Source organism: Microtus ochrogaster, chromosome 7, assembly GCF_000317375.1.
Source record: "Microtus ochrogaster isolate Prairie Vole_2 chromosome 7, MicOch1.0, whole genome shotgun sequence".
In the NCBI taxonomy this organism is placed as follows: Eukaryota; Metazoa; Chordata; class Mammalia; order Rodentia; family Cricetidae; genus Microtus; species Microtus ochrogaster.
In genome coordinates, this window is record NC_022014.1 from 43,239,881 (window position 1) to 43,251,906 (window position 12,026).

General features: G+C 44.3%; 1 protein-coding gene across 2 annotated transcripts in view; it reads right to left on the reverse strand.

Annotated features, from left to right (window-relative positions):
* The window catches only part of G3bp1 (G3BP stress granule assembly factor 1), a 26,049-nt gene that overhangs the window by 2,809 nt on the left and 11,214 nt on the right, over positions 1 to 12,026 (reverse strand). For both annotated transcript variants that reach the window (XM_005350042.2, XM_026780612.1), the window contains exons 2-8: positions 10,924 to 11,036; positions 9,045 to 9,126; positions 7,098 to 7,271; positions 3,913 to 4,003; positions 2,470 to 2,563; positions 1,131 to 1,329; positions 399 to 500 (exon numbers count right to left, since the gene is read on the reverse strand). In XM_005350042.2, the coding sequence (XP_005350099.1) occupies positions 399 to 500; positions 1,131 to 1,329; positions 2,470 to 2,563; positions 3,913 to 4,003; positions 7,098 to 7,271; positions 9,045 to 9,126; positions 10,924 to 11,018 (837 nt within the window). In that variant the 5' untranslated portion in view covers positions 11,019 to 11,036. The remainder of the gene's footprint in view (positions 1 to 398; positions 501 to 1,130; positions 1,330 to 2,469; positions 2,564 to 3,912; positions 4,004 to 7,097; positions 7,272 to 9,044; positions 9,127 to 10,923; positions 11,037 to 12,026) is intronic.

The following is a 12,026-nucleotide window of genomic DNA, read 5'->3' on the forward strand; positions in this document are numbered from 1 at the left end:
GTGAGTTTGAGACCAGCCTGGTCTACAGAGCTAGTTCCAGGACAGGCTCCAAAGCCACAGAGAAACCCTGTCTCGAAAATCAAAAAAAAAAAAAATCTAATCATGTTTACTGTGTCTAAGTGCAGACATGCTATGCACAGGCCACACACTCAGCCTTGTTATTTAGCTTTCATTTTTTTCCTATATGAGCGTTTTGCTGGCATACGTTTTTGTGAGATTTTATATATATATATATAAATTTTATTTGATAGATTTTATTTTTATTCACCGCCCTGCAGAGTCCTCAACAGACCCACCCCAGTGAAACACCACCACCTCCTATCCACTCCCCTTCCCCATACACCAGGATCCCATTCTCTTAGCGTGTCGAGCAGCAAGTCTTAGATGCAGACCCTTACCTGTGAAGGCGGCACTTTAACCACATGAGGTGGTGTCCCTGTCACTGGAACAGCCCCGCTGGGAGGAAGGTTCTTACTAGTCACAGATGCCCAGGAAAACGTCTAGGAAAAAACAAAATCAGCAACACAGTCATTAACTTCTGCTTCCTGCACGCCTATGCACCAGTCCCAGGCACCTGCCGCCAGCTTACAAAACTGTCTTGGAAGCAGCCAAGCATACTGGTATACCCCTATAATCCCAATACTTCAGAGACTAACTAGCCTGGCCTAGACAGTGAGACCAGCTCAAAGTCAAGCAAGCAATTATGATGGAGAAAAAGACCTTTCAAAAATAAACTAGCAGAAAGCCAGGTGCATGCCTTAATCCCAGTATTAGGGAGGCAGATGCAGGTGGATCTCTTTGCATTCAAGGCCAGCCTGACCTACAAAGCAAGTTTCAGGACAGCCAAGACTAGAGAAACCTTGTCTCAAAAAAACCAAAACAAATAAGCAAACTAGCAGAGAGTAGGGATGTGAGTCACATAGGTTTAGTCCCTCGTGCCTTATAAATCTGGCATGGAGGCACATAACTACATTCCCAGTAGGAGATGGAGCCAGAGGATAGGAGCTCAAGGTTAGCTTTGAGGAGACAAGAGACTCATGCTCAAACACAAAGAGCTATCCACAGCATAGGAACAAGAAATGGGAAAATACTGCTGAGCCAGCAACTTAATGCTAAGCCCCAATCCATACCCTCAAGTCTTCCTGCACTGGGGCAACATCCACTGGGGCCGGGGAAGTGCTCTTCTGCACATCCTCGGGAGCAGCTTCCTCCAATGGTGGCTCAGGCTTGTCCTCTTGGATGTCAGGCACGGGTTCTGGTTCTGCCTCCGGCTCCGGTTCTGGCTCTGGCTCCACAACAGGCTCCTCTAAATGCTCCTCCAAGTCATTGCTGTCATGGGAGAATTTGAGAAATGTAAGCCTATCTATATGACTCACTCACCCAGAAACTTCAAGCTACCTAATGACTCCAGAGAAAGCTCTCGGGACATGAGTTTGTTGGCTAAGTTCTGATGAACATACAATCATAAGGATCAAACAGAATCAAGTGGTTCTCATTCAGTTACCACTAATTGGCTTATTTATATGTATCACAAAAGCACTGTATTGAACGGAGAAAGATCAAACTCTCCGATCTCTGAGCACTAGTTCAGGCACAGCAAGGCTAGTGAAGCCAGCCAGTCTCAAAATCCAAGACAGTAAATGTCATTAACTGTGGCTTTCTTTAGTAAGATAAAACAGCTCCCATAAGGGGGGTTGAAGAAATAATGACTCAGGTTCTGAGTTCAATTTCAGCACTCATGTGGCAGCTCACAACTGTCTATAATGTGAGCCGATATCCTATTCTGGTGTGCAGACATACATGTAGACAAAACACCCATATACATAACACCATAAAATAGGTAAATAAATCTTAAAAAAACCCACATGGAATTCTGAGATAACAGTGGTTACATTTCCACACCAGTTGCCAACACACACTGTCCCTGGCCATGTTTTAACTCCTGGCACCTGACCTCAGTAGGTCTGTGGTAAAACACATTCTTCCTTAGCCAGAGTGAACAGGTATGACCACACCTTGATAAACATTTATTTGAAAGGGGCTTCGAGCACATGGAACATCCATGGCAACGGTACACATTTTTCTGCCCTAGAAGCAGGACAATTAAAAAGACAACACTTACTGAGGTCATGAGAAAATAATTTTAAAGAAGGGTTTGTCATGTAGCCCAAAACTTGCCTTAAAAATTAATTTTTATGTCTATGTATGTTTCGAAGTATGTATACTCAGCAGCAATAAGAGCATTTGCTGCTCTTGCAGAAGAAGACTTGAGTTTGTACCCACCACCCACATGGTGTCTTAGGACTTCTTTTACCTCCAGTTTCAGAGGTTGAGGTATGTTCTTCTGGCCTTTGAAGGCACTGACATGGAAGTGTATATATACACTTAACTGTCCGTCCTTAGAAGACACACCTATCTGCAAGATAATTCAACTTCTTGTTGCAAGCCTTGAACAGAAGTTGCCCTTACCTGACAGCCTGATCATAGAACGTTCCAGAATCATCAGGCACCACCTCAGGTGTTTGTTGTCTTTCTTCAGATTCTTCTACTTCTTCCTCAGATTCTAAGAGAAAAATATGTAAAAGGATTATCACTCTAAATCCACAAATTCCTTAATTTAGTTTCTAATATAGGCACAAAGAAAAACACAGTAAAAAAAAAAAGGCAGGGCAATTTGGTTAAGTCAAGGCATAAGACCTTAAGGGGAAAATTAAACATTAAGAACACGGACTCTTTAAAAAGAAAAAGTTTGGGTTGGAGAGATGGCTCAGGCTGCTCTTCCAGGTCCTGAGTTCAATTCCGTCTTCTGGCCTGCAGGCATACACACAGACAGACTACTCTATACACAATAAAGCTTTACAAAACGTTAAAAAAAAAAAAAGCTGTTCCTGTGTGACAAGAATGTGACAAGCCAGCTTCCTGCTCCTGTCCCCATGCCTCCCCCCACATGATTGGCTTGTCCCCCTTGAATTGTGAGCCAATAACCCCTTTCTTCCCAAAGTTGCAGCATTTTATCATAGCAAGAGAACCTGAGATGTCTGCCGCAGGGTATTTATTCTGGGATGGGGTAAGTTAAGAAAGGTTACTTTGTCCTGGGCTCAGCCTGTCGTCTGTCTTAGCTGAGAAAACCAGAGACACAGAAGTGAAAAACAGAGCACCCATGTTCTCTACAAAGGTCACCCTGGAAGGTTGGTGCGGCCAAGTGACTGCGAGACTAGAGAACAAGCGGGCGCGTCAGTTCAGTCCTTGCCCACTGCTGGTCACACGGTTCCCATAATAAAAACAGTGTGTCTGGGAATCTCTCAAATCTACACCCTCAAAAGTGACTCCCTTTCACCAGGGGATGCAATCAACAGTAACAAAGACTAATACAAAATTCCTTCTCAGAAAGAAAATGTCAGACTTTGTGAGAACACTGGAGCAAGGTGAATAAACTGATTAAAAAAAAAAGCAAAAGCCACAACTTGCTTAGACCATGCACTTGCAGCAGGCCACCCTGCCTTGTCAGCTGAGCACCTGGCCATCCTAGAGCTGGGTGGGTTGGAGACCGTTCCACAGGTCTGACTGTGCACCCCCCTCGGCCCTTTCTCCAGCCATTATCTACGCGTCGTCACCAGCACAAAGCTTTAGAACAGCAATCCCAGCAGAGCAAAGGCTGTCACCTTGACTGCCCATTCTACCTGGGAAGGGCTGTGCTCCTTTCCCCGCACTCGGCAGCACAGGTGTGCCAGGCTCTCTGTGTGGCGCTCTGCACTGAGCCGGCTTGCTTCTGACCCAGGAGAAACTAACTATTCACATTAATTAGATCCCCATGCTTTGAAAATATACACTGTAACACAAAGCATTCTCGTAAGTTAATCTGGTGCTAGTTACAAATTCCACACAAGTAACTGTCTATGGCCTCACACTTACCCTCCTGAGGTTCAGTGACAAAGCCACCAAAGACCTCATCTTGATATCTGAAGATGTCGTTGTGAACATAGAATTTGTTGGCCACAGAGCCCTGCAATGTCAGCACAAGTGTTCAGTTATTCAGACTTATAAAAAAAACTGAATCATGAGCATTCATCTCTCTACCTCCTGCTTCTGATGCAACGTAGACAGCTGGCTCGTATTCCCACTGCCTGACTTCCCTGCCATGATGGACTGTAGCCTCTAAACACGGACCAAACAAACTCTCCCCCTAAAGCTGGAAAACATCACTACACCACCAGTAGGTCTCAGCTACAGAGGAATTTGCCCCCAGCAGACACCTGACAAAATCTAGAAACATTTCTGTTTTAACAATAAAGACTGGCTTCTGAAACCTTGAGGGAAGAACAGGGAGAATGCTAAATGACAAAGCACTCATGGCAGACAATGTCATCTATGCCTAGACTGAATGCCCTACTGTGAGAAATCCTGTTGGTACACAGCTGAAAGAACCATAGACATACTGTTAAAATGTTCATCCTTACCAGACAGACACGTAAAGACAACTTTTCAACTATTTAGAGGCAATGTAGTCTCAACTCAAAGTATTTAAAATGACCTAACTCTTACATAAGAATATTAGTTCAAGTACTTATAGTAGTAAAAGCCAAAAGATTCTTGTAGGTTTGGACACACTTGATTTCAAATCAACCATATGTATGTTTGTTCTGGTTTTTTTTTTTTTTTTGCTTTTCGAGACAGGAGTAGCTTCGAAGCCTGCCCTGAAACTACCTCTTGCAAACCAGGCTGGCTTCTGGCCACCCGACTCTGCCTTCCAACTGCTGTGATTAAAGGTGTGTGCCACCACTGCCTGGCTCGGCTATTCAATTTCTAATTTCTTAACCATAAAATGGGATATCAAAATACACTACAGTACTTTGTGTACAGAGATGATTTATGCAACAATACATTTTCAAAGGAAACAAATACTTCCTTTGAAAGACAAAAAGGAACTATGATGAGCCTGTAATTAGCAATACAGGTTGTAATCCTTCCCATATGAAGGTCATCAGTCATCCTCCTCCTTTGAGACATCATCTCTTGGTCTCAAGCTAGCAAACCTCCTGCTTCAGCTTCTTAAAAGTTGGGAAATTGGGAAAAAAAAAAAAAGCCGGGCGGTGGTGGCACACGCCTTTAATCCCAGCACTCAGGAGGCAGAGGTAGGCGGATCTCTGTGAGTTCGAGACCAGCCTGGTCTACAGAGCTAGTTCCAGGAAAGGCTCCAAAGCCACAGAGAAACCCTGTCTCGAAAAACCAAAAAAAAAAAAAAAAAAAAAGTTGGGAAATTGCTGGAATGGAAAGAGAGATCGCTCAGTGATTAAGAGCACTGGCTACTTTTGAAGGAGACCCAGACTAAACTTCCAGCACCCACATGGGATCCACTGCCCTCTTCTGGCCTCTGAGCACACTGCATGCATACCAAAAGAATTCCCAAATAAATGAAACAAAAAGTTTTTAAAGCTGGAATTCCATGTATACACCACTATGGCTATCAAGTATTTTACACTTTACGTCTTAAGTACACAACTCAATGGTGGCACACACCTGCAATCCCAGTTCTTGGAAGGCCAAGACAGAAGGATTCCTGTCTCAAAAACATCTACCAGGCCGCAATGGCGCACGCCTTTTAAGATCAGCACTTGGGAGGCAAGACAGGTGGAAGCTCCAGCATAGTATAAAGACTACATAAACCCTGTCTTGAAATCGCCCCCCTCCCAACACACAAAAAAATTCTTTCAAAGATAGGGAGAGCAATTTTATATTCTAACTAGAATTTTTAGGTGAACGCTGGAGAAAACACTCAGCAAATCCTTCTAAGCAGATTCCATACTTATGCAGCTTCCTGCCCCTGTTCTCTGAAGACACAAAGATGGCATCCCTCATCATCCACTGAGGCACCTTCAGAGGCCTAACTACAAAGAGCCACTGTGAATAGAACAAGCTAATTCTCAAGTGGAACTTAAGGGGCCAGGGGCAGCACAAGAGCATATAAAGCATCCTGTGCACACCCCAGAAGAGAACATCACGAAGGGTTCCCACTGAGTAGGCCTAAGACATGAGGGATATGCTGAACAGTTACTAATGAATCATAACTCACTAAGTAGCCTAGAAATACATGTATGATGGTTGGGCGGATCTTTATAAGATAATGCCATGAATGAACACAGGGTAGTGCATGGGGTCAGACATTACCATCTGTCATCCTTCCACTCAGCCAAGACCAACAAAGACCAATGACAGCATACAAAACTCTGATGAAGACCAGCACATCCACACAGAGTCCAAGAATTGGTCACAAATTACAAACCAGATACAACAGCTACCTAGCTTTAGTGGCAAGACCTGTATACATTACCTGGAGAAACCAGAGCCACTAAATAGTTTCATAACCACTAAATGATGACAAGAAAAACACATGGACATCATGTGACTGTGCTCTTCAGAACTTTCAATGTCAAGCCAATCAGAATAAGGTACTACCAGTGACGGGGAAACCAGGGACACACTACAAGGAACGCAATGTATACTTATATACAGAATTTTGGATCAGGAAAAGCAAACTACTATGGAAGACTATACTAGCATATTTCCTAAAATTTAAATATGGATTATTGAGTAAGTTATACTGAGTATATTTCTTGAATCTGGTTGTAACAGGAGGTTTACAGGACAGAATTCCTTGTCCTGAGGAGATGCGCTGGATGGGGCTGAATGGATACAAAGCGTCCTTCAGTCCTAATAGCTTAGAAGGATGAGACCACCGGGTGGCCGCAGTACAAACTTTTAATCCCAGGGGAGGCAGAGGCAGGCAGATCACTGTGAGTTTGGATCAGCCTAGTGGTATACAAAGCTAGTTCAAGAACAGCCAGGGCTGTTACAGAGAAACCCAGTCTTAAAAAACAAAACAAAAATAAAAGGGAAGAAACCCACCTTTTTCACCCCCTCAACACATCTCCCTAAGCAAGTGAAGACACCATAGCTCCAGGCCAGGAGAACAAAGAAGTTTGGGCCCTGCGGTCATTCCTATAGTCCTGGGCTGCCAGGAATCTAGAGACTTTTTGGCTTTTCATGGCTTTTCATCTCTCAGTGCTCCATCACTAAGAGCCAACCATCATGCAACATACCTCAGGAGCAAGAACAAAGGTCTGCATGAACCTCCGCAGAGCCTGGTTATTATTGGACAGCAGCCCCATCACTTGGACCACCACCCCGTCATTCAGAGTGGCATGAGCATCCACGTGGCGGATTTTGGTGTGACAGTTGGTGAAGTTTTGTGACATCACTTTCCTGTGGATTTCCTGTGAAAGAGGTACAAGTCAATCTCTGAGGAACTCAGCAATTCAGAAACTAAGAAGACAGCAGCTACCAGAACCCAAAACAGACCCTGGTAGATCCTCCAGTTCCTTCCAGTGTTCCCTGGTCCCTGACACTCAACCCTACCTCCTGCTTCAGCAAGCAGTCCTTGAGCAAAGACTCAAAGCAATCTCAAGAGCAACACAACAAGCACACTGAAGGGCAAAAATTTATTACATGGCTTTGGCCAGCTTGATAGTGCCTAGACCCACCTAGTCCTCTATGTATGCCCATCAGGAGGCGCTAGATAGAACAATTGTTCTAAGACATCCTAACTGAGGACAGCACCATTCCCCGGGCTAGGGCTTTGTACTGTATAAAAGAGAAAGGAAGCTGGGCAGTGGTGGTGCACGCCTTTAATCCCAGCACTCGGGAGGCAGAGGTAGGCAGATCTCTGTGAGTTAGAGACTAGCCTGGGCCTGGTCTACAAGAGCTAGTTCCAGGACAGGCTCCAAAACCACAGAGAAACCCTGTCTCGAAAAAGCAGAAAAAAAAAAAAAAAGAGAGAGAGAAAGAGAAAGGAAACTGAGCAGCAGCCCTTCCTGGTGCTCCTGCTATCATTTCTTCCCCACCACGATGGATGGACTGGCCACACCTCAATAGCCCTTCCTGCCTAAGTTGTTTCCGTCTGGTGTTTTGTTCCAGAAGTGAGCACAGCACATAACTTCTACACTTCTACAATTCACACCTTAAATTTTACACAACACCCAGCTAAAAATTAAAATACAATAAATCTCATTCTGGTGAGATAGAGCAGCAGGTACGAGTGTTTGCTGTGGGGCTTGATGAGCCACGTGTGATCTCGAGGAACTATATAGCGGGAGCAGAGAGCTCCTGAAAAGGAGTCCTTTCACTCCACACGCATGCCATGGCGGTCACACTCGCCCAAAGATCAATAGATGTACGCATTTCAGAGCTGGAGAGGGCTGCAGGGGCAAGAGCTCTTACTACTCTTAGAGAGGACCTGTATTCAGTTCTCAGCACACACATGCTCAGCCCTTGCAACTCCAGTTCGTGGGGACCCAAAGCACTCTTGTCACTCAGGCACTAGGCATGCACACGGCACAGATCTAAACACCAGCAAAGCACTCACACACATAAAACAGATAAGCGAATGCACTGCTGTTATAATATGGCCCAACTGTCTGTGTGTGCTCTAGCTCCAGTGTCACAGCTCAGCTCCTTACAAACTGTCCTGTCACATCCAAGCACTTGAGAAGCTGAGGCAGGATGGCCAGGCATACATAACAAGTTCCAGGACAGCCAAACACATGTATCAAAATCATGTCTCAAAAATAAAATATCAGCCTGGAGAGATGGCTCAGTGGTTAAGAGCATTGACTGCTTCTCTTCCAAGGGTCCTGAGTTCAATTCCCAGCAATCACAAGGTGGCTTACAACCATCTGTAATGAGGTTTGGTGCCCTCTTCTGGCCTGCAGGTGTATATGCATAAAGAATACTGTACATGCAATAAATAAATATATCTTAAAAAATAAAATATCAAATAGTTGTCTTAAATGAGTATCTTTTAAGATTAGAAATGACAGTCCTATGCAGAAGCCAGTTATCAAACACAGAAATACAATATGATAACACACAGGCATTTCAGCAAACCAAGGAATTAAATAGGAGTCACCCTGCCTCCCCTCCCCACCCATGCCCTAGCCCCTGGTAGGCAGAAGCTCTCTTCTCTGCTGCTACTGGTCCATAGCACCCACCTTCTGCCCATAAACTGCATCCGCTGGCTTCCCGTTGGAGTCCAAGCCCCCGTGGGCATAGGAAGAGTTCTTCCCATAAAATCTGTGCAAGAGAAGGCAATTTACTTCTCATCTTCAAGGATCCAAAGAGCAGGTACTTAGTGTTCAGACTTGATACCTATCCACATCACTGGCAGACTCCCAGCAGGATCTGTTTATGTTTGTGTATGATAAATCCATTGCGACACCCCAAATGGGAACAGTCATCATTGAGCATGTGTGTGGTTTGTTTCAGGCCAGGATAATCATGTTGGAAAGGACCTTGGAGTTTGTCAGCAAAGCCAGGCACTTCTAAATCAAAATGAAATTCCTGCTTCTGCTGAGGACATCTGCCCCGTCAAGACTGAAGGGCCTGTGCCTTCCCACCTGAGAAGGCAGTGGGCAGTTGTCCTGTGTGCGGGAGGTATGAACTTTTAACCCTTAAGCTCTTTCTCACCCATACACTTAAATACCCTGTTTTCATTAGAAGGACATCGGAGAGACGCACAGCAAAAATGCCAACTAAAGAACATCACTGAAGACATCTGCAGTCAGCCCAAAAACCCTAAAATAAGTTTGTCGATGCTATGGTTGTCTATTTTCCATCAACATCATGTTGCTACTTTTTTACTTTTTTTTGAGCCAAGAGTTTCTCCTATGTATCCTATAGAGATCTGGCTGGAACTCACTCTGTAGACCACACTGGACTTGAACTCAAGAGATCCACCTGCATCTGCCTCCTGAGTGCGGGAAGAGATTAGAGGTAAGTGCACCAATGCACCAGAAGACATACTATTTTTTACATTATTAAAGGAACTCACTTCAGCAGCCTCTGCTCTTTCCACTGTACTCAACAGAAATGGAAATGTAGGAAAAGGATATTGTTGGCCATAAAAGCAATAGCCAGACAGTTGTGCACATAGTGTCTCCAGCTCCAGCTTGGGTTGTCCTGATGTGGATTCTAATACCACAAATTTAACGAACTTACATGGCAGAAGACTGACATAAAACTCAGCAAAAACTAAGAAAAAAGATAAAATATGTAGAGACCTTTTCTGTGGCTCAAAGCCAGAGAATTTTAAATGCTCTGAAAACCAACAGCTCCAAGATGAGACCATTTTCTCAAATGCTTTACCCAAAGGTTGTCAAGAGAAGCACTGTCTTAGAAATGATAAAGATTGCCGGGCAGTGGTGGTGTACACCTTTAATCCCAGCACTAAGGAGGTGCAGGCAGGCCGATATCTAAGTTTGAAGCCAGCCTGGTCTACAAAAGCTAGTTCCAGGACAGCTCCAAAATAACAGCAAAACCCTATCTTGAAAAACCACATGAGGCTGGAGAGATGGCTCAATGGTTAAGAGCACTGACTGCTCTTCCATAGGACCCTGGTTCAACTTCCAGCACCCACATGGCAACTCACAACTGTCTGTAACTACAGTTGCAGGAAACCTGACACCTACGGCAAAACACCAATGTATATAAAATGAAAATAAATTAAAAAAAAAACCCACAAAGAAACGATAAAGCTTAAAAAAAAATCCTACTTGACTGAAGTAAAAACTAGAGCCCACACTCATCTTAGTACTTGTATGAAAAAGAAAAAAAATCTAAGTTCACATAGTTTTATATATGTCAACACTGAAAATAGCAGATTAAAACCACATAGCTTTAGAAAATAAATCTGTGTGAGCCTGGCAAGGTGGACACTTTTAATTTCAGCTCTCAAGAGGCCCAGGGACACAGATCTCTGTGAGTTCCAGGTTAGGCCAGGCCAGGGCTACAAACCACTGTAAGATCTCTCTTTCTAAGGTGCTTACGTGAAGAACCATCCCACACCACCCTCCCAGGCCTGTGAGAGCACACCTGTGCAGCATGTCCGGGGCTTGGTTCAGCAAGGTGTAGTACTGTCGCACAAACTCCCGCCCGACCAGCAGGGGACTAGGCTTCTCCATAACCATCGCTTTGGTCGATTCAACCTGTAAAACAATACAAATCAGTCAACCCATCCTAAGGCTTGAAAAGAACTGACGCACTGTGCTGGGCCAACTATACAGCATGGCTTCAGCATTCCTCAGTCTGACACTAGCTAACCTGGAACTCAGTGTGTAGACCAGGATGGCCACCAACTCAGATTTCCCTGACTCCCAAATGCAACCAGTAATGATAATCATACCCACTAATCTTAAAGCTTAAAAAGGAATAAACATCACAAGAACAAACTAAATCCATAAATTTTGCATCCAATATATTGTAGTCAGATGAATACATGAGGAAAAAAGTATAAAAACTCATTATTCCAAATTCAGTTCTTAAACTAGAGATAAAACCCCAACAGTACACATTCCCTGCATGCACCAGCTTGCGTTCCTAAACTCACTTAAAGGACTTCCACTCCCTTTTGGGGGTGGGGAGTAGTTCAAGACAGGGTTTCTATGTATAGCTTTGGTTGTTTGTCCTGGAACTTGCTCTTCAGACCAGGCTGGCATAAAGTACTTCCACAATTGAGTTCACTCTCCTGTCCTATCAAGGACAGCAACCCCAGGCATTACAGATAATGGCCATACCACTCTCCATACTCCCTAGTCTAGCCGGATCACAGTTAGTATACTAACACCAACCGCAAAATTAGTACAGGCTGGGCGGTGGTGACCCAGGACTTTAATCACAGCTTGGGAGGCAGAGAAGGGCAGATCTCTCAGCTCAAGGCCAGCCTGGCCTATAAGAAAGAGTTCTAGGAAGCCAGAGCTACACAGAGAACTGTCTAAGAAAACAAACACACTCCAGGGCTGGAAAGAAGGTTCAGCAGTTAACAGCACTAACTGCTTCTCCAGAAGATGTGGGAATTCAGTTTCTACCACCCAGATGGCAGCTTACATCTGTAACTCCAGTTCAGGAATCCAACATCTTCTGGCCTCTATAGGCACTGGACACATATATACATACAAACACTCTTACACATTAAAAAA